This window comes from Nestor notabilis, unplaced genomic scaffold, assembly GCF_000696875.1.
Source record: "Nestor notabilis isolate BGI_N333 unplaced genomic scaffold, ASM69687v1 scaffold25333, whole genome shotgun sequence".
In the NCBI taxonomy this organism is placed as follows: Eukaryota; Metazoa; Chordata; class Aves; order Psittaciformes; family Psittacidae; genus Nestor; species Nestor notabilis.
The window spans coordinates 34,156-55,804 of NW_009921866.1; the positions used below are offsets into that span (position 1 = coordinate 34,156).

The 21,649-nt window shown below is 48.6% G+C and overlaps 2 protein-coding genes across 2 annotated transcripts; both read right to left on the reverse strand.

Annotated features, from left to right (window-relative positions):
* Window positions 1–1,144: 1,144 nt before the first annotated feature.
* Window positions 1,145–3,535, reverse strand: CALHM1 (calcium homeostasis modulator 1). The gene is made up of 2 exons (XM_010011335.1): window positions 2,987–3,535; window positions 1,145–1,612 (listed from the first exon to the last, which is right to left on the reverse strand). The coding sequence occupies exons 1-2, from the start codon at window positions 3,533–3,535 to the stop codon at window positions 1,145–1,147; spliced, it is 1,017 nt and encodes a 338-aa protein (XP_010009637.1).
* A 5,598-nt stretch (window positions 3,536–9,133) lies between these two features.
* On the reverse strand, window positions 9,134–11,735 carry CALHM3 (calcium homeostasis modulator 3). The gene is made up of 3 exons (XM_010011336.1): window positions 11,446–11,735; window positions 10,557–10,812; window positions 9,134–9,595 (listed from the first exon to the last, which is right to left on the reverse strand). The coding sequence occupies exons 1-3, from the start codon at window positions 11,733–11,735 to the stop codon at window positions 9,134–9,136; spliced, it is 1,008 nt and encodes a 335-aa protein (XP_010009638.1).
* Window positions 11,736–21,649: the final 9,914 nt, after the last annotated feature.

Consider the following 21,649-nt stretch of genomic DNA (forward strand, 5'->3'; position numbering starts at 1 on the left):
GCTGCAATTTCCACAGTCACCTTGAGGGCCTGCATCCCGTCATCCTCGGTTTCTATGGAAATGGGCAGCCACCTGGTATTACACAGGCTCCATGGTTCATCCCTGGCTTCTCCTCCGAGAGCCACGGCTGGCTGCTGTGCACCAGAAAAACACCCCAACTCGCATCACCTCAGCACCCCACACCACCCCTCCCCAGTCTTTTTCATTGCATTCAAAGAAAGAGACGCCAACAGCTTTTGTAAACAGCTTTTATAAATCCTTGTGCCTGAGCACAGAGCTTGAACAGTAAGCCTGAATTATTTATTTGGCCCCTTAAACAAACACCCAGGTGTGTTTTAACAACAGTCTTTGTGTCAGGGAGGAATCCAGGTAAAATTGCAAGAACAAATTGTCCTGCAGCAGATTTGTGGCAGGGGGTTAGCCTGGCCGGCACCCTCCATGCTGCTGGATGATAGCTGCTCTCCCAGTCTAGATCCTGGGCTCTTCATTGAATACTACCTGTGACACCAACAATGTCATTCCCATCACATGTTATGCAATATGGGATGTCCATCACTAGCTTGTTGCTTGGGTCAGATTTATTTTAAAGCTTTCCTTGGCCTGGAAGCTCTGTGTGTCTATGGGGATGTAGTGTGTGGAGGGGAAATACGAACATTTTTGGGGTTTCACAGCTACATGTGAGAAAGGGGCACCCCCAGCTTGTTTCCCCACTAGGGGAGTTTTAATACTGCCTAAACCCACAGCGCTGCCCAGAGCTGAGCACGTGGTAAAAGGAAGGAAGTTTTGCAGATCTGGTAGTGTCTGCCTTGACAACCACCACAACACAAACCTGGTGCCTGGTGGTGTGGGACACATGGGAGGTCTGTCTGCCTGCCACTTTGTACCCGTCAGCATCCAGGAGCTCATCCAGCATGATCTTGAGTAGCCATCCTGCTCAGCACAAAACGTGTCGCCTGCAATACCAGTGCTATAGGATTGGATGTGAGAGCGGATGGGATCATACTGGCACTGCTAAGCCCTTTGGGTGCCCCCTGAACCTCCCGTGGTGCTGTCCCTCACCTCTGCCCGGCTCAGACAGCCACCTGCCCACCTTCCTTGCAGCCCCTCTCCAAGAAGCTGTTCTTCTGCACAGCGCTGTGCCCTCTCACACCCAGCTGTAGTAGGCAGCCATCTCCTTTTGGGGCACAGGGGGGTGCACGGGGGGCTGCCCTTCTCCTGCCCAGCCATTGCCAGTGGGGAGGGCAGGGGGGTGGAGGTTCAGTGCGGGCTTGCATCGGTGCCAGCTCTTCAGGGCCGTGTTCATGGTGTCCCAGTCGGTGATGCCCAAGAGCTTCTCGGTGGCTTCCCCTGCATCTTCAGGGTCTTTCCTGGGCAGGTGGCAGTGAGCAGCCACCAGGTCTGTGCTCATGCTCTCGAAGAACTGCTGGATGCAGACCTTGGCAAAGCTCCTGGCATGCTCCGTGCACGTCTCATCGAACAGCTTCCGCTCGATGTCAATGTAGTGGGACCAGTACCTGCTCTTCAGGAAGGCAGCTTGAGTGAAACAGGGCCGGAGCGATCTGACCAAGAAAGCCAGCATGGTCATCAGCAGCACAAAGCACCAGCCCAGAGCCTGCAGAGATGAGGGGGGAACCAGACCCATCACAGGCAGGCAGAGCATATGCCCAGCACTTCCCACCAGCCAGCAGGAGCCCCCTGGGCTGTGCATGAGCCTGGCTCCACTTTGCTGTTTGAGGTTTACATTGCAAAGCTGGATGAGGAGACCCTGTGTACCATGCCAGTGCATCTGTGCTGCACTTTTTCAATGCACCTGCATCAGCAGGCAGTGACCATAAATAACACCAGACTGAATCCTGCACCCAGCCCTCAGTCCTGCCCCCGATACGACTGCACCTCACTTGGGTCTAGGCTAGTCTGTGTCCTCTGGCTTGCCACCGGTGTTGTTCCAGATACTCCCTGGGTTTATGCAGCTGTCTAACCCTTTTTCCGAACTGTTTGACTTAGTAACATCTATTGTGGATGAGCAGCAGCAACAGGCTCCCCTGTTAATGGGGTCTGACAGGAAGGGTGAGAACAGGGCAGAGCCAGGACTGGTCTGTCTTGTTCACCATCCATCCTAGCTCAGGCTGCTGCCGGGCTGTGGAGGGTGAGCTCCATTGTAAAGGCGTCTCCCTAAAAGAGCACCTGGGAGGGGGTTATCTAGGTAGCATCTCTTGTTTTGCAGATATCAGTGCTTCCTAGCAGCTGGTAATTGGGGTCTACCCAGGAAAATCTATTGTGTGTCTTTGGAAAGTTCCCTGTGCCTTCATTTCTCTTCAACTGAGGATAATAATTACTGCCTGCTCTAGTGAGGTCAGAGAGAGGAACTGCTTTTCAACAGGAGTACAGGAGAGACTAGAGTAGGTTAGACCATCTGGTCTCCAGTGTGGCCAGAAGCAGAGAGCTTGAGAGGAATTAAGCTCAAGAAAAGCAGTTACTGGCATTTCTTCATTTGTGGTTCCCTGGGATGGTTAATAAACACACATTGGCTGTTTTCATGCAAGCGGAAGAGGTGAATGGCATAGATGGTTGTCATCTCATCACTTGCACATGTTATAATAAGCAGCAAGAGCAACCATGAGCACCCGGTGGGTTACAGAAGAGGGTGACAGCCCACCAACCACCAAGTAACATCTGTGTCAGCCCCTTCTGAACTTGTTCTAAATAAATCTCTGCATACACCTTGTCTGTGCACTGCTGCCCTGCAGCCCCAGACTTCCCAGGCAGGAGCAGGGACCAAATTATCAGGATGACCTACAGCTTCAATCTCTGCACCCCACTGGAGGCATAATTCCCCGTGCTGAGTCTGAACACCTTGTACCCCTGCAAAATCAGCAGTATCCCCTCCTGCAGCTTGATTTCAACAAGATTCCCTTGAGGGACAAGCTAAGGCTGGCAGTGCCTGACCCTGAACCACCAGTGAGGGCACATTCATGATGCCTCTTACCTGCGAGATGCAGCGCAGATACCTGACAGCCACTTCGTTGGCGATGAGCTCCTGTCCGTCGTAGATCTCCTTGCAAGGGATGCGGGCGAGGACCCGCTTTATGTCCCCTTGGGAGAGGCCGGGGTGGCTGGCATTGCCCAGGGTCTCCACAGGCACCGAGGTGCAGAAGGCACAGGTGATGCACTTGCCATCCAGCAGCGTCACCGAGACCCAGACCACGGGGGCGATCATGGCCCGCTGCGCCATGGAGCAGAACATGTAGCGCAGGACGGCCGGGTCCTTCCTTCTCTGGCCCCGGGGCCGCCTCCACTCCTCCGCCAGCATGGAGATGTTGTTGTTCAGCACAAAGCCCAGCAGGAACAAGATGAAGGGGGGCACCAGAAGGATGCCCAGCCCATAGGCCAGGTTGTAGCGTGGCAGGCAGGGGCAGTTGAAATCAAAGGCTGAGTATATCTGGGTGCTGGCGAGGGCCATGATCCCGCAGATGCCATTCATGAAGGACTCCTGGTTGGACTGGAGGAACTGGAAGATCATCCGAAACTTGTCCATCTTCCCTTGATGCAATTTTTCTCCCCCTGGGGTCCAAGCTGCGGCCTCAGTTTACTTCATTCTTTCAGCCCCCCTCTTCAAAGATGGGCATCAACAAGTGTCTGTGCAGTTTGCCGATTCATTCATGCACTCTAACAGCCCCCATATTTAAAGCAGAAAAGGAAAACATTTTTTTCTGCTGATTTTGCTGCTTGGGAAAGTTCAGAGTTTGTTTCCTTCTGCTCTTCTTTGGATCTGTAGGGTCTGGGTTGTTTCTGGTTTGTTAAACTTGCCTTCATTCTTCTCCACATCCCCATTTCTGCAGTCTCCCAGCCACTAGTTCCCCTGGCTGGAGGGTGTTACCATGGCTGTGCTCTCCCCAGAGCAATCTGTGCCCTGGGCAGAAAGGGGAGTTGGCTGGTTGGCCTCTGTGAACCTGTTTGCAAATGCAGGAGGTGAGTGCTCCTCCCAGAACCAAACAGGATGCCCCACCTCTGCAGTGCTGCCACACACAGAAAAGCAGGATGCCAAAGCTTCCCCCATCTCTCCACATCTGCATCACCCCAGCAGCACCTAATGCAAGCTCCTCACGGATCTGCCAGCCCCTCCTCTGCACCTGCTTCACCGAGAAATGGCATCTCTGTTTTATTCTGCAGAGGGAAGGGAAGAGAAAAGGAAAGACAGAGGAAGGAGTTTTAAAGCTCTCGGTGCTCTGAGATGTATCTGTATTGCTGAAGTCTGTTGGTGGCTCCCCTCTGTCCTGCAAATGTCCACATTTCAGTGAGACTTAGAAGATGACACCTGTAACTCCTTGCTTTTCACAGCCCTCTGCCCTCAGCACTTGCTAAAATATCCTCCAAACCCTGGCTCACACAGTCTGGCAACATCCAGAGGCACATAGTGCTTTTCCTGGCTTTGGAGCTGGAGAAAACGAGGCATAGAAAGGCTGCAGGGACAGGGCGCAGAGGATGCACCCTGGTCCGAAGGTGGGTCCTGCTGAGAGTGTCTGAGCCCTGGGTACATCTGCTTTCTCAGGAGATGTTCCCTGCCATGCAGAGCTCCAAGATTGAGGTTTTTCCCTGAGATTTCTTCTTTTCACCCACTTTCAATGAGCATTTCTGAAGGGCTTGAGTGCACTTTTCTTTGAATGTCAAATTCTGCTTTCAGTCACCCACTCCATTGGGTGATGGAGGCTGAACAATTTTCTTGCAGCTACCTCTCGTGGGTATAATCCCAGCCCTTGATAAATCTGTGGAACCGGAGCTGGGAATACAAGGAGGATGTGTAAATCCTGCCAGTGACCTCCTTGGCCCAAGGGCAGCTGCTATCCCCTGAGGGACAGTGTTTCCCGGATCACCTACAGGCATGGGCTGTGCAGAACCCTTCCTGCCCATCTGGCCAGCGGGTACCAACAGCGTGGGCCCTGAGGGCGTAGCAGAGATGCCGCTCCTCTGAAGATCACTCAGATCCTGACAGGAAGGGCAGAGCAAGGACTACCTGAGCCAGCAATGCTCATCCATTTAGCAGGAGGGGCTGGGATTTGGCTATGTGCCTTGACCTGAGGCTAAGGTGTCCAAGGACATGTTTCCCATGCAACTAGTGCATGGTGCAGGCAGGACTGATCTAGCTGGGTGCTGAGCTGGCTGGTCCATACATCACAGAATTGCTGACAGTTTAGCCATGCCACTTTACCTGGGCTTACTAATTCAGTAGCAACACCAGGAGGTCTGGACCCAAGCAGACCTGAATACCTGCATTCCCCTCCTTGCTCTTCATTCACCTGGGCAGAGCCAGCTCAGGTCTGTGGTGGATGTGTCCCATTTATTGGTATTGGGGTGCAAAGCTTCCCCATCATTTCTATCCCTCTTCCCTCTCATACAGTCTCAGTTCAGCTCATTGCTGTCAGCTCTGCAAACCTGGGGGCTTTCCGATGCAGAGATCCTGCACACATTTGCCAGCACAGAGCCGACCAAACAGACTCCTCCCCAGCTTGCCAAAACTGAGACAAACACTAATGAAATGTGGTGGTTATGAATGGGACAGGCCTAGCTCCTACAGCTTAAACCTAAAAGAAGTGGACTGTGGTGTTGGTGCTCTCCTGCATCTCCATTCCCAGTTCACAAAGCAGGTTTGATGCACTAGTTTGCTCCCTCAAGTTGGCCAAAATATGGGCAAATGTCAGGACTACAAGTGACTGTAAAACAGATGGTTGCAGTATTGACTGCCTGCAAGGCATTCAGTCTCTCCGGTACAGGCACCAACTGTGGTGTTGACATGAGTATCAGGATACATCTGACTGTCTGGGCACCAGCATGGATACATTGGTGGCTGTGAGATATGTCACCAAGGAAAGTTGTACATAGGTGAGTGGCATCCAGGACATGCTTTTCCCCAAGGTTTTGCAGTGCGTAGGTATAGAGGTAAGAAGCCAAACTAGGTGTTTTGACCATTAGTCAGCGCTTCAGTTTCTGATGTCTCACACCAGCCCTGGGGCTCAGTCGATAATGCCAAGTTCACCCTGAGATGCCACCGCAGAGGTGAGCACAAAGCACATCTTTGCTTTGCCTGCTGTGGAAAGGTTAATTCCATGATCTCATCAAACAAGAGATTTGGCTACATGAATATAGACGAGGCTTATTGTATTGCTAGCTAAGAGCTCAGGTTGGCTTCCTTGTTCACCTGGCGAGTGGCTTTTGAAGGGCAGTTCACATCAAAGCCTGCATGAATCAACCTCATAAAAAGCAGAGAGCTTTTTGATCTCCAGGGAAACTGCCTTTCATTAAACATGAATGAGGGGTCTGAGCCTGCTTGGTGTACGGCATTGGCAGTTCTTGTGGAAGCCAACAGCAGGACAGTGGGATTCAAAACAGAGCCCGTAAAAGCCAATGGCTGGGTCTTTCTTCCCATATTGTCTTATGAGGGAGGACCTTGTTTTCATCAGCTTGCCAACAGAAAGTTCACTCCAACTGATTCGCAGGAGAAGGTAGGGCTGGTGCTTCCTCCCACGATCCCAACATGCTTGTGCTTTGGAAACCAGGTCCTGGGAGAGATGGTACATGCCCAAATCCCTCCGAGCGTGGGGTCCTGTATCTGGATGCTAAGACAGACACCAAGCCAGGGATTTGAGAAGGGCTTTGTGTGTCCCGGTCAATGCAGGATATAGAGAGGAGGGACATCAAAATGGTCACAATTCCCACCAGGAGAGTTTGGGAAGAGATTGGAGAAGTTGTTTCACAGGCTTTTGGCAGGAGAGGATCCATCAGCATGTCAATCATGTCTGTAGGTCAGGCATCAGACCAGCCCTGAGAGACAGAGAGCTGCTAATGGCCCTCTCTGCTCCCACTTCCACAGGAGGGTACACACTCCTAGCAGAGCTGGTGGGAAGGAACCTCTGGAGAGTGTCTGGTCCATGCTCCCTGCCCAAAGCACACCCATCGTACATCTAATAGGGTTGTAAATATCTGTATGGATGGAAGTGTCACCATCTCTCTGGACAGCCCATTCCATCACCCTTAAAGTGTTTTCTTCTGTTTAAATGGAATTTCCTGCATTCTGGGTTTGTGCCTGTTGCCTCTTGTCCTGTCATGGGGTGCCAGATACCATTTTCCATACTGAAAAAGAGTTCTCGGGCTTCAAAGGGGAACATAGCATGGGACTCAGGGAGTCTGGGAGGGATGAACACTCACAGCTCTGTCCAGGAGTTACTCTGTGACCAGACTGACCCTCCCAGCAGCATGTGAGCCTTTGTAGATCTGCAAAAGTCTATGGCAGTGCACTTAAATCCTCTGGTTTTGTCCCCCCAGACACAGATAATAAAGGTGTTTTTCTTCCCCTTTTTTTTGCATTTCATATTTTGCAGCCATTCTGGGATGATGTAAGACTTGAGAACATGGAAAACAGCATGCAAAGGGGAGCTGTGGGCCTATGCTCTGAGCTAGTTAGGAAAATAGGTGATTTGACTAGTGTGGAGTGGTGAGTCCGAACTGAGTCTCAGACCGAGATTTATGATATCATGTCTGATAGAAGCAAATCAAAGATGAAATTCAAAGTGCAATGCTGATTTTGAAAGAGAGCTCAGAAGCTCCCTGGACATAAAGAGCTCCTGGTGAGAAGACCTCTGTGATATTCCTAACCAGCATGGGCCACAACTAGCTTTGTGCCTTCCCTGAGCATGTCCAAGGGAGCTCAAGGGATTCATACAGAGCTGATTTTGCTATGTAAATAAGAAAAGCTCTGCAGCCCATCCCTCTGCACCCCACAGCTCCTGGCCCGGCCTTGGCTGACAGAGCCAATGGGTGGGCCATGGAGTTATTTGACCTCCCTGTTTTGTCAAGTATTCCCTCCCTCCCTGACCCCATGGACACATCCTGGGAAGGAGGTCACCCACCTCCCAGCAGCTCAACATGTTAACTCAGGGGATTGTCATCCCCATCTATCCATGCATGGCCAAGGAGACATTTCCTCACTTTCCCTCCTCACAGCCCCTCCACCTTGCACCCCTCCCTCCCAGGGACAAAGTGGGCATCAATGTGAGCCTCAGCCTGGAGGAATAGATGTGTCTGTATGTGGTTAGTTTGCAGTGAAGAGTTTAATGCATCCAAAAACTGATGCTGGACAAATACCAAACTGGCACCCTGGTTGGCACCATCTACAACAGTGTCTGGAAGAAGGCAGGTAAGAAGTTAATTAGTATTAGAGGCTCAGAGATAAGGTTACATTTAAACAGTTTTGAAACTTAGGATGCAAATCCCCAACTAGGTGATGCAAGAATGATCCTCTGGATAATTGGTTTGTACTAAAATCTAGCAGGGGACTGTTTAAAATCTGTGTTCAGACTTCTCAAGCAGAGTTAGTACTTCCCATGGCCCGATGCCAATGCTTAGAGCAGCTGAACCCCAGCACAGCCATGTGGCTCTTGGTATGGTAATCAAAGCCTTCATCTCCTTTTCCTTCTGCAAATCCAACCTAATCCAGGGACACTTATCCAGAGGTATCTTTAGCTAAATTTATGCTGCTCCCTGAATTTCAGTGTGTTGCCATATTTTGTTTAGAAAATGCATGGAAATATTGATGGGTTGTTAGAGGGAGGCTGAAATGTTTGGCAGCTGGGCTGGGGGCAGCCAGAGCTCTCAGCAGATGGGAAGACACAGGAGGTGGTTTTGCCTTTTTGAGTAAATATTGGTGTGGTGCTAAAAGAGTTGCCAATTAAACCATTTCAGTGTCAGCACTGTGAACTCTCTGAACCAGGTTTCACTGAAATGGGCAGGAGCTCTTCACACCTCTGTGAAGCTACCACTCCAGTTGGTTTGTATTCACAGACACGTGTTGCTGCCTTGGTTAAATCCTTTTAAATCCCCTTTTATCACAGCTGTAAGGAGCTGAAAATTCTTTAATATGATAAAAGTGATACACAAAACCCTTGGTTGAGAATTTTTATTGATAGTGACTGAGTCTGGGACCTTTGGATCTTCAGAGCTAGTTTTTTTGGAGCCTGGAGCAGAACCTTTGGGTTTAGGGGATTGGAGGAAGATGTGAGAACCACTGTCATCTGCCCAGTGGTCCTTGCTTTGTGGAGAGGATTGTCAGTGTCCCTTCAGTGTCAGCAGGACAAAGAGCCCTTTACACATCAGAGTGCTGGGGGAACTGGGACCCTGTTCTAGGGCTGTCTGCCCGGGGCAAGGAGGATCTCTCTTGCCCCAGGGGATGCCTCTGGGTCGCCTTGCTGACATCCAGGGGAGGTTTCTCATAGTACCACGTTTTCAGGAGTTTGTTCACCTGGTCCTGATCTGTGATGCCCCGAAGAAGATCTTCTTCTCCTTCAGTCCCCTTTCCCTGCCTAGGCAAGCTGAAGCTGTGCAGTTTGATCTCTTGCCGCATGCTTTCAAAGAAGTGAAGGATGCATTTGTGAGCAAAGAGCCGGCTGTGCTCACAGCAAGTTTCCTCAAAAATCTTTTGCTCGATGTCGATGTAGTTGCTCCAGTGACGTGCCTGCATGAGGGCGGCCTGGTTGAAGCAAGGTCTGAGCCACCGGGCGAGGAAAGCTGCTATGATAAGGATCAACAAAATACTCCACCCGAGTGCCTGGGTGATGAGAAATAAGCAGTGGTACAGGAGCAAGACAGGCACAAGGACAGGCACAACCTTTTTGCCTGTATCACCAAGACACAGGGAATTTGTGTGGCTGGAGGGGAGATGTGGCACATCTGGACTCCTGTCCTTGATCTGTCCCTGAAGCCCAGCACCCCTGAACTGCACTCAGATAGTCAGTGTAATCTCCTCCCAGTGAATATTGGACATTTATCTATGCTTCAGTAGTTCAGTAAGGTAACTGCAGTCAACCTGGAGCCACCAGATACTTGCTTTCAGCATGGGAGCACCCCAGGGGAAGGGGACTTGAGTGCTCTCCTTTGGTGAGCACTTATCTCCAGCGAGATCTTCATCTGCCACCTGCACTTGCTCCAGGGCCCAGGTGTCCCACTGCAGGGTGAAGACAGCCCCTACTACGTGCAGCTTCCTTTTTTAAGGAAGGGTTTGTTTTCGGTGCCCTCCCACTGGTCCTCATCCCTGATCTGGCACTCCTGTACCAAGAGTGGGGGCCAGACATGGCTTCACTCCCTATTGTGTCCTGTTCTATTGTTCCTGAGCAAGCTGCTTTTGTCTGTCTCAACTTATGCTGTCTGTAAAACAGCAGGTCCTATCTGTGAGGTTAGCACTTAGAAAGGTCTTTTGACACTGGGCAGGGCATTCGGAGACATCTATATTCCTTGCAACCTGCTTTTCTTATCTGGGTTTAGAGGCTGCTGATTCTTCTAGAAACAAAGTTCAGTTAATTAAACCATCCTTTATTTCCTTCCTTTTCCCTACCTGAGTGAAACTGGAGATTATCCCTGAGGGTGGCAATATTTGGGGGCATAAAGAAGCAGAGTAGTCTTTCTCCCACCCTGATCGTGGTGAAACTATGACAAACCAAGGAAGAGCAGGAGCAGAGGGTGCATGTCCCGGGCACCTCACTGACGTGGGGGCTCAGCCAGCAGTGACCTACCTGGGACCAGCAGCGCAGGTAGCTGGACACTGCCTTGTGGGACGTGTTGTTCCTCATGAGCTCCTCATCCTTGCAGGGCACCTTGGCCAGCAGTTGCTGCACCTGCACTGGGCTGGCACTGGCAAAGTCCACAAAATTCTCAGGATCCATGGAGCCGCTGAAAGCACAGATCAGGCATTTGCCATCCAGGAGAGTGACTATAATCCAGGCAGCAGGGGCCACCATGGCTCGCTGCATGATGGAGGAGCACAGGTACCTGTGGCAGGAGAGGGAGAAGTGAGTGTGTAAATGTTGGTAGCTTTCTCCTCATCCAGAGTCTTGATGGATTTGGCTGCCCTATGCCAAGCAGCCCTACCAGAACCAGGGAGCCTACTCCTAGGACTGTTCCCAGCATTTCTCCATCTAAAGCCTCTTCTGCTCTGGGATCTCTTTGTTGGTGCTGCCTCCCAGTGAAACCTGTGTGGTGCATGGCAGTGCTCTGCACGCTGCCTGCATTCAATGCAGTGCATGTTCCTCTTATTTTGTGCTTGCCTCAGCTGTATACTTGCATCTCCCATGCACAAATCTCTGCAGTCTTTCTTGTCCCACTGACAAACTGTGCACTGGGTAAAACTTTGCATGTAACAGATCGAATGTGATTCTCCTCTGCTTTCCACCAGTGTAAGTCAGTTAAAAACTCACCTAAACGGAGGGAAGCCACAAGGCTATCGGTAAAGAAGGACTGTGATGGAACTGCATTTACCATGCCCCTGACCCTCCAGGCTCATGTGGAAAGGTCCCGGGCACTAAGCTTAGAACAAAATTAATTACCATGAGGATCAAAGCTATGGAGGTGAGACAGCTAAGCAGGAGGTGAAAGGAGGGATGCCACTCCCTGTGCAAACCCCACCTGATGACAGCCAGGTCCTTCTTTCTGCGCCCCTGCGGTCGACTCCACTCCTCCAGCATCACCAGGGACTGTCTGTTGAGGATGAGGCCACAGAGGAAGAGGGCAATGGGGGGTACAAACATGATCCCCAAGCCATATGCCATGTTGTACTGGGGCAGACAGGGGCAGCTGAATTCAATGCAGGTATACATCTTTATGCTAGCCAGGGTTAACAGCCCACAGATCCCATTCATTACAGACTCCGAGTTCGACTGGAAGTACTGGAAGATCATCCGGAAACGGTCCATCATGTTCTTTTGGCCAGGGATGCTTCTCCTGAGAAATCGCTGGCACAGCCTGTCTTCCTTGCCCCTTCTTCTGCTGCCACAGGGCAGAGGACGCAGCTCAGCCTGCAGTCAGATGGGGCAGGAGGATGGGCTTAGAAGACAGGTGCTGGGGCAGGGGGAAAACCCTGTGCTGAGGCTTCCCCGCTGGCACACAGCTCTCACCCAGAGTTTACTTTCTGGGGCAGCTGGTAGGTTCTCTAGGTGAGCAGATGGATACAGCCTCCGCAAGCTGTTTTTTCTGTGCTGTTTTTCATTTTCAGGGCTGTCCCATGTGCCAACCAGCGACGGCCTCCGGTAGTGCTGGGTCCCTCCCTCCTGGGGATGCTAACTCCCAATGGAGAGACATCGGTGCATGACTGTGAGTTGCCCTGTGCACTGACTGAGGGCTGTTGAATGATTAAGCAGAAGGGAGAAACCAGGCTCCTCAATGTTACTGCTGCTGCTCCATTTCTTTTTGGTGAAGCAGGTCTCCAGCACGCAATGGGGCAATGGGGAAGCAGGGAGCATATATCTGGCTTCCAGCATGTCACATCACCATGAGCTCAGATTTCCCTATGGAAATGGGCTGAAAGGACCAACCCTTTAGTCAGAAGCCTATGAGAATCAATAGCTTTCAAATCCTGGAATGGCACTTTGGGGCAAAGGCTGCTCTTGGCTACATAGCACACTTGAACTGTGACATTTTTACCATACCTACATCCATGTCCAAAGCCCTTGCACTGGGGCTTACTCTTGCTTCCTGTCAGAGGGCATGGTGCAATCAGAGCAGCAGGCTTATTTGTCTCAAGGGACTGGATTATCAACTTCTGTCCATTTTAAATATCCCAGAGGCAAATCCTCTTTTCCTCTCAAAAGTTTATTTTACAGATAAATCCGGCTCATTGCTACACAAGGAAGCTCCATTTTTTCGCGATGTATTCAGCATAATTTTCGCCTCCCCAGTCGTCTGAAAACATTTTCAGATTGCTTCTCATCTCAGGTTTCCACATGCATTCAGGAAAGGGGAAAAAAAGGGTGCTAGATTTACGTATTTTGTTAAAAAAGAGAGTACTTCATCTCCACTGAAGTACACTTGCTGCCAGCACTGAGATTTCTGCCCATGCTGTCTCCCACTGCAGGGCTAGATACTGAAAGGGAGCAGTGGGGAGAGGTATCTGTAGTTTCTGAGAGGCACATACAGTGGATGTTGGACACACACTGACTTGCAGATGACCTTCTCCAATCTAAACAGCAACTTGCACAATTACTTTAATGAAATACGGTTCCATCAACTGTAATATTTGTGTTCTCCTTTACCTGCAAGTGGAAACGGCTGTTAACGTTCATCCATCAGCAATAAAATCGGTGGGTAATCAGCTAATGTTTCCATTTTGCCATTATAAGACTTCAGGACCCCTCCATTTTGCTGATTAGGTCATCAGGACCCTTGGCTGACCTGATTTTTAGCCAGGGTGCAGCCTGTCTTGGTTCCAATTGCTTTAATGTTTGTTAGGTTTCTCATTGAATGGCTTACATTTATGTGCTGACTTGGGTTCCAGAAGTGTTGTGCACTCTCTGCAGAACAATTACATTACAGAAATCATTTTGCCTTTCCAGCTTTCCTGGGAAAAAACTTAGTAAAGGCTAAATAGTTCCTCACAGTTCAGGAAAATAGAATGTAAAAAGAGGAGGCATCCTCTGGACAACACAAGCTACAAGGGAATTTTATTTCTCCAAATACAATTCCCTGGCCTGGACATCAGAGGTCTGTAATGGATGCCTCAGGGCAACTGCTATGCTCTGTTGTGATCTGGGATGTCACCAGTAACTCGGATCTGAGACATGGAGTTGTTGAATCATAGAAGAAAGTGAATATTGCTTTATTTGTGGCAAAAAACATCAGGAGCTTCCTGGGGACAGAGAGAGGAAGGACTCTTGAGGTAAGTAAATTGCTAGACATGGACAAGTGTTCAAAATGATTCTCAAAACTAAGCACATTTGATTACTAGTTAGGGTGAAATGAAGAAGAAACAATGACTAAAATAATCTGTCTCCTCTCCTCCAGCAATGGGACCTGCCCACGTCCCCAGCAGTGTAATCACTGTTTGGAGCCTGCTGCAAGGCTGCCTGTGACTCTGGGGCTGTTGGACAGGGGAACCATCCTCAGAAGAAGGCAGCTGCTCCTTGGCAGCAAACCTTCAAAACCCTGCTGGAAGCTGTTGTTCCTCTGGGCATCTTTTGGGCATCCATGTTGGACAACACTTTGCTTTTGCCTCAGCACTGCAGAACATGGGGAGCAGGAAGGGGATGCCCTTACCCACTCCTGTATGGGGGTAAAATACCAGCTGTAGGCTTTTTTGTTACCCTGGTGGGTACAGGTGTGGGAAGCTCTCACCCTACAGGTGAGAGCCCTTTTGGTGAAGCACAGCCATCAGTCCCTCTTGCTTTGGGGAAAAGAATGACTTCATCAACATCTGAGTTGGTCATTTAAAACAGGGTAAGTTCAGCAGAACAGTATGGTCAGTTTTGTGCACGAGCCTGTGGTGCTGGAGCAGCGCTGATGCTGTGCACACAGCATGCATGCCTCCAGGATGTGTGCATATCCAGAGCAAGCCCTTACACATATATTTAGGGGAGGAGCAGAAAGCCAGTAACACAGGCCCTCAGTCTGTGTCACCAGCTCCACGCTCACTGTTGGGTTGGTCCCCAAAGGACAGAGGCAGGAGCACTGTGAATGTGCCAGTGCTTGCTCAGTGGCACCCCAGAACCCCAGCAATGTGTGAGGTATGAGATGCTTTGTCACACTTTGTCTCCCTTTTCTGTGCTGGGACTCGACCCTCTTTCCCCCAGGAAAGCCAGTGTCCAGGAATAGATATTTCACCCACCCCAAAGCTTGCTCTGTTGGAAACAGGCCATTACCATGAGCACTTATCCTGGCAAGCAGGGAAGGGCTCATGGGGCCCTGGTGGGAGCACGCGTGGCCCATGGCACGTGTGGGAGATGATGGGTTATCCCATTAGGAGCTGTTTCCAGTTGTTTTTAGCATTGACAAATTCTTTAATTACCTTGACTGAATTTTTTTCAGTCTGAACGTCTGCCTCAGGCAAAATATTTTAGAAAACTGTTACGTGGGTTGGTCAGCTGCTCCCGCATGATGCAAGGGCACAAAACAAAAAGGGACTTACTTTCCCCTGTTAAAAACGGGGCATTGCAATTGATCTACAGCTCTGACACCCACCTTGTGGGCACAGTAGTGACTGTCCTGGTTCAAGTGGGTGCTGCAGTCAGGCTCCCCCCACCAGCTCCACAGGAGGCTCCCTTTTGTGCTTCTGTTGCTGGCTGTGGAGTTACCCTGGGACAAACTGAGGTGCAGAACTGGCCCAGCATATTCCCCGACTGCAGGAAATGACTATGAAATTAATTTAGCTCTGAATGTCTCTTCCTTCCTAATTTCTTGGCTCATTAATTGCCACACGGTGATGCCACCTCCATGTGATGTTTGGTTAAAATGAGCACTGTATGGCCACAAGGAGCAGGTACCAACGACATTTCCCTTTATGAGGCTAAGTGTAGTTGCACATGGACACCCAGACCTGGCGCTAGGAGGATGAATGAGTCTCCGGTGAAATGCTGCATCCCTGTGGTGTGAGAGCAACTACATTCTCCCAGGTCACTGTGGGAGGACTGTGGTCCAGTCGCTGCTTTTGGCACCTCTCAGCTGGGGAATTGGAAAACCCCTTATACCTGGCCTTGTTTATTCAGAGGACAAGGGTTAATGCTTTTCAAGGCTTAGATTAAATATGTCATCTGTGTTTAAGTGAAGGCCATTAACGTAATGAATCACCTTTACCAGCAGCAGTGTCGACAGAGCAATATCTTGTTCCTCTGTAGTTCAGCTGGACCTGTTGCTAACCCTCGAGTACACAGATAGGCACTCTGAGAGCCTGCCTATACTTCACCAGCAGGTTGCAACTGAGCTTTATTTTCTATTACCTTTTTCAGGCAGTTTGTGGACCAGTCTCACAGTGGTACCTGAGGATAGCGGAGCAGCATCTTTGCCTTCTTTCTCCGCAAAACCGGCAGAGGATTTTACCCCTCTCTGCCTGTAAATCTTTCAGCATTTTCAATTTATCACAGCAGAAGTCACCTTCTATTTTAACCGCCCATGAAGAAGGACATAGTCAATATTTCCTCCCTCCAAACACCATGCAAATTCCTTATGGTAACTGGTAGCAGAGACAAAGCACTGTTGGCTCTGTGGGGCAGGGACCATCTGAATCTCAGTATTTTTGCACAGCTGAGTACTCAGACCAGGCTAAGCAAATAATGAGTAATGACCATTAGATGATTAATGAGGTGCTAACAAAAATAATGGCGGCATTGTGAAATGTAATTTGTCTTCACTAATGATGTTCTCTGGAGATTAGATACTCCTGTATTCTGTCTTGTAACTTCATTAAAGCACCAACATGCAGCTGACTGCCAGTGAGGAAATATATGGCTTAGTTATGTGTTGTTCTTCTTAAGAGCTCATTATATATTGCTTTTCTGGCCATTAGCACTTAGCTTTTTGGCTTATATGGAAGCCCTGTTTCCTGATCTCTGCATTATCCCAACCTTGACCCAGTTCACACCATTTCTGACTGAGAGCTCTTTTTGCAAGGCCATTTATCTGCTTGGCTTGGAGCTGATGCTGCAGTGAGATCATTTGAGATGAGCTGCTGCTTATCTCAAGAGTGAGTTAAAGAGTAAGGTGGAGAGTTAGGGAATCAGGCTGATCTCCTAATATCCTGGCTCAGTGATTTTCAGGCTGCTTCTGATTTGCTAACACTCACGTATCTTCCAAGGTAGGTGCAGGCCCCAGATAGCAGACTTAAGGCTGCTGACATTTAAGTAGCTTTTCCTGTTATTTTTCTCAGATTCTAAAAGTTAAGCTCCAGCCCTGGGGATGCCACAGTTTACGGCTGAAAACCACTGATAGCAAACTTCTCTTGAGATATCAGTTTGTCTTCAGTTTGCAGAGATGTCTTAGAAACTATTTAGGTGTTTAAAAGGAAATGAAGGTTGGGTGGGGAAACATATCTCAGTCCTGTGACCCTGGGCCTCTGCAGCCATTGGGGTTTGGGGCTGACACAGGCCTTGTCTGGTGTGACTAGTCCAGGAATCAGACCAAGTCCTTCAATAGCTGGATTAGTGGCTTTTAAGTCAAAATTTCTGTCTGTACTGTGTCATTAATTCACCAAAGGCCCACAGGTAATTCACAACTAAAAGCTGATATTGCCACTGTCCAGAGATGCTCCTGGCAGGTACATGAGCATTCAGCTTGCAGACATTGGCTGCCAGTGCTCAGATCCCATGCACAGGTTGGTTTACTGTCACTCTTCTCCTGGTTGTTACGTTGAAACTACTATAAGATAATAAAATCTTGTTTTATATAACAGTAGGGAATATGGCTTTATAAAATAACCTCCTGATTATGGTTCTATATCTCATTAGAAGTTGTTCCATGTTGACAGTAAGAACACATCTTACACAAAGTAAACTTTCTGTTGACTCTTACCAGTGATTCAGGCAGTAACCATCGGGGGTACTAGATAAAGACTCTTGAATAAGATGTAATCCGTAGCACAGATTTCTTATAACACTCCTTTGGCTACAGATACATTGTTATAACATGAGTCTACCTGTGCTGACAGTGATGGTGGTTGGATTTAGTACTGGGATGCACAAAAAATAGTGTGTGAGTTCCCTAGAAACAGACTGCTTAATGTCACAGATCCGTGACATTAGAGGAGTGTGAAGTTAGGGGAGTGATCCTTTAATTTACATGTCAGGAATGGGAGAAGTTTGTAGAGCTGGAAAGAGAAATTTATTAGGAAATTTCACAATTTTTTCCCCAAGATTACTTTTTTTTTCCTTACTTGAGGTCTGACTGTGTTTTCGAGTCAGGCATAGAGTTATGAAGAAGCATCCCAGTGTCGCTGCTGTACATTCTGGTGCAGTAAAGCAGGGGCTTGAAAAATGTGGAGCTGGGGGGAGGAGAGGGAAGGGAGCAGAGCAAAGCCTCTAAACGGTGTGGAAACACCTTTTCTTGGTGCAATACAAAGTGATGCAGTGGTTAAACAGTGCATTTAAAAAGAGCAAGCTTGTGTCCGTGTGCTTAGCTTGTAGAGGGACCCGTCACCACGGAGCGGTGCTGCAGCTCCTGTGCTCCTGCCCACTTGCAGCCGCTTCCTCCTGCACTGCTGCTCACTGGAAGGGCTGGCTGTCCATCCATCCGTCTGTCTGATCGTATTCAGAGACGAGAGGGAGATTTCTCAGGAGTGCTGAGCATCCCTGGAAATGCTGCCGGGCAGATTGGCACTGCCAGCCCTCTGTGGTGTGCTCAGTGATATGGTTGTATTGCTGAAGGTTGAAGCACAAGCATGGTTGTCATTCTTGAGATGACGTGATACTCACATGAGATGAGCACCTGGGCTCATCTTATGTAAGTATCTCAGCTACAAATCTTTATTAAGTTTTATGGGACATCAGGCATTTTCCGGGTTAAAAGTGTGTTAGAGCAATGTTAACTCTTTTTTATGCGCTGCAAATAAACTGCAGAGGTTGTGCTGGCAACTGAGAATGAAGCAATCCCACTAGAAGGGCTGGGTGACAGTAAGGGTCTGGTCCTCTGGGCTGTAAACCATGAAGCAGAATTTCCCAAGAAAAGTGAGGTATGCATGAAGACATTATAGCCAAAACACTACAGGCATTTTGTTGTTGCAGGAACCCATCTCTCTCCACAGGAGTTAAAATTTGTCTTGCTCCATGTTTCTTGGTGCCCTGAGGTGGGTAATTTACTCTTCCAGTGCCTTGTGTAGTTATTTAGTCTCATATACAGTGATGCTCAAAACCCCCTGCCTCTGTGTGAGGAGGCTGTGCATGCAGCAAGATATGTCTGCTTTGCAAATGTGTAAACCATCACATACAACAGCATTTAATCCAGTTGGGGTTTGGGTTTGTTTTGAGTTTCCTTCAGGCACTAGTGCTGACTTCAAACTTGCCTCAGAGTCAGTCATAAACAGAAAACTCAGCTCGCTGAGGCATTACTCTGCAGGGGGAAAAAAAAATCAAACCAGCAGCTCTTTCTCATCAGAAGCCTTTAGTCACATCCTTTGACAGCCCCCTTTACCAACCACCCTGGCCCCCAGCGGCACAGTCACAGGGATGAAGGCTCAGCCGCTCCTCATCAGAGCCCTGCATGGGCAGCAGCTGTGGCCGCTGTCACCCAGGATGGAGCCACATAGGAAGGGCTGAGCAGCTCTGACACCTCTCTACCCCTAGCTGTTGCTGCTTTTCTAAGAGCCTTTTATTCCAGATAAAAATCTGTCTTGTACGGACTCCTCTGGTTCAGAGTGGCTCAGCTGGAGAATGGCTATCTTTATATGCAGTTCATTCAAGAGCAGCAATGACAGGATTGTTTAGAAACTGTGAAAAGGACATCTTCATCTTCCAGGCAAATTTCAAATTTTTCTCTCCCAGGTCTTCTCCTTATCTGCTGCAAAGGAGCTTTTCCAAAGCTTTGGTCTCAGGTAACAGCTTAAATATTGTGGGAGTTGAGAGTTTGTTAACCCGTGTACGTGTATGCACACACACTACTGTCTGGTAAACTGCAGAGTAGCAGGTGACCTCTGATCCTAAGCAAAATCCATGTTCTGATATGAAAATACCGTTACATTCTTCTACTGATGCTAGGATCATCTGGCCTAAAACACACATCCATGAAGTATTTAAGAACTGGTGCTTGCAGTAGCTGCAATACATCTTCCTGCAAAATCAGAGTCCTGTTTCACAAGATTGTCTTGTCATCTAGCTCTTCACTTTATCTGTGTGTATAACCCACCTTCTCACATCATTAGTCTTCTTCTTTGTGTATATTTATGATGTTTATAGAGTGTTGGGTGTCTCCAGAACACTGTGAACACAAATGCAGTTACCTCATTATAGCAATTCTTTTTCTTCCAGGAAAATACCAGCTTGCCTTAACCTTGCCAGGAAGGCTCTTCCTTTCACCAGCTGCAGATAATCTCTGCGATGACAAATCACTTGTGAATGATCCCTATGGCAGATTTTGTCTATGCTTGGCCATGATACATGGAAAACCAACAAATCCTAGGAATCTCAGAACGTTCATATTTGAAGCTCCAGTTTTCCTTTCTCTGACCATCTCTTATTTATTATCTCTCACACATTTTTACTTTGGAGCTTGTCTCTGGGCTTAACAGCTTCAGACCTTGAGCTCTAACACCTTACCAGAGGGAAGATGGGAGGAAGAGGTGGCTTCAGGTTGCTGTGTGCTTATTGCTATATTGCTGATCTCTGGCATGTTTCTGCTTGCTGTCCCCAGGTACATAATCATGAAGAGTAACTAATGCATGATTTTAGAAGAGGCAATCCCAAGAAAGCAGTAAAATTCACCCAAAGCTGCAGATAATCTTAGAGAAACTGTATGACAAAACCAACCAAACATCTCAGCCCCACCCCCAGCTCTTGTAGACAGTTGAGGACAAAACCATGCCATCATCAGAGACAGATGGTTCTTCACAAAAAAGACTGCCCTCTCAGTCCTGGTCCTCAGTGCAGAGCACAGAACACCTTTGGAAGACAAGATTACCGACTGCAATTTGTAACTTCACTTAATACCAACAATCAGGGACTCAACAGAAATGGTCTTTTAAGGCACATTGCAATTTTCAATATTCTCTGTTCCAGGCTAAATCCTTGTGGTCTCACAGGCAGTAATTACCTGTTGTGCCTTGTGTCCTGTGGAGGATAATCATCTCGCTCTGCCTTTGGTAACATCCTGCCTCTGTCTAACCACTCCTGCCTTTCCAAATCAAAAAACTAGAATCACATTGTGTGGGATGGTAGGATTCTGTGGCGTGATGATAGCCACCTCTCTGCTCCTTCAAGTTTTATTTGCAGTAACAGAACTTTAGTTGTGGGCTTTTCCAAGAGCTCTGAATGCCCCTGAACTGTTCTCTGTTAAATCTCTTGGGGAACTCAGTGTCTTACTTTGGTACCGCACGTGGCATTAAATGTGCTGTTGTAGATGAATCCTTGTCCCCTCATCAAGACCTTTCATGGGTAGACCCTCTTGTTCCCCCCTGCCTCTTCCCCTACCTCCACTATAATGGGAACATGTCCCTTTGAACTGTTTCTTGTGTTTAAACCTCATTAAATTTTCCCTTTTCTTTAGTTGATGGAAATGCATCTCTGTAAAATAACATGCTGTGGTGACTCTGCGGGGCACTACAGAAAATATTTGAGGTTCACATCAGAAACAATGATGGAGTGACAGCAGAGGTGAGTGAGGAGGGTCAAGAGAAGTGATCCATCCCCAGCTTAGTCTCAGCAGTATCCTCAGTAGTTTCTTGCAGCAGTTTCTTGCAGCTAGCTTCTCAGCCGTGAAGCAGCACTCAGCTCAGCTTGGTGCCTCTGCACTGTTTCTGGTATTCACCTCCACTTTCCCAGCCCTCTTCATCTGGCCTCCCTGGGTTCATGGCCAAGAACCATCCTTGCTTGTTAGGAGTAAATCATCCTGTGTGATTGAAGCTGATTTTTTGGGGAACCAACCCAGCACACAGTGGTCACAAAACAACCACAAAACAGCCTTGCTGATGCTGATTACAAACAGTGCCTGGAGCTGACTTCACTTGGATGCTTGCTGGCTTCCAGTCATGGCTTTCTGACCTGACCAGCGGAGCAGAACTCTTAAAACATATAAGTGCAAAGGAGGGATTGTTTTGGGGTTATTCCAGATTATCAAACTCTCAATCTCTGCATCTGGCATAATAATTGTTTTATTGCCTGTGCCCTTTTTTAGCTAGAAGCACACTCTGGAAGTGGACAGAAGC

Bases quoted from the DNA above. Each gene is read 5' to 3' on its own strand.
- CALHM1 (XM_010011335.1), bottom strand. From the start codon at position 3,535: ATGGACAAGTTTCGGATGATCTTCCAGTTCCTCCAGTCCAACCAGGAG. The intron at 1,613-2,986 runs GTAAGAGGCATC...TCATCTCTGCAG, and splicing joins ATCTGCGCTGCATCTCGCAG to GCTCTGGGCTGGTGCTTTGT.
- CALHM3 (XM_010011336.1), bottom strand. From the start codon at position 11,735: ATGATGGACCGTTTCCGGATGATCTTCCAGTACTTCCAGTCGAACTCG. The intron at 10,813-11,445 runs GTGGGGTTTGCA...CTCCTGCCACAG, and splicing joins AAGGACCTGGCTGTCATCAG to GTACCTGTGCTCCTCCATCA. The intron at 9,596-10,556 runs GTAGGTCACTGC...CTCATCACCCAG, and splicing joins ACCTGCGCTGCTGGTCCCAG to GCACTCGGGTGGAGTATTTT.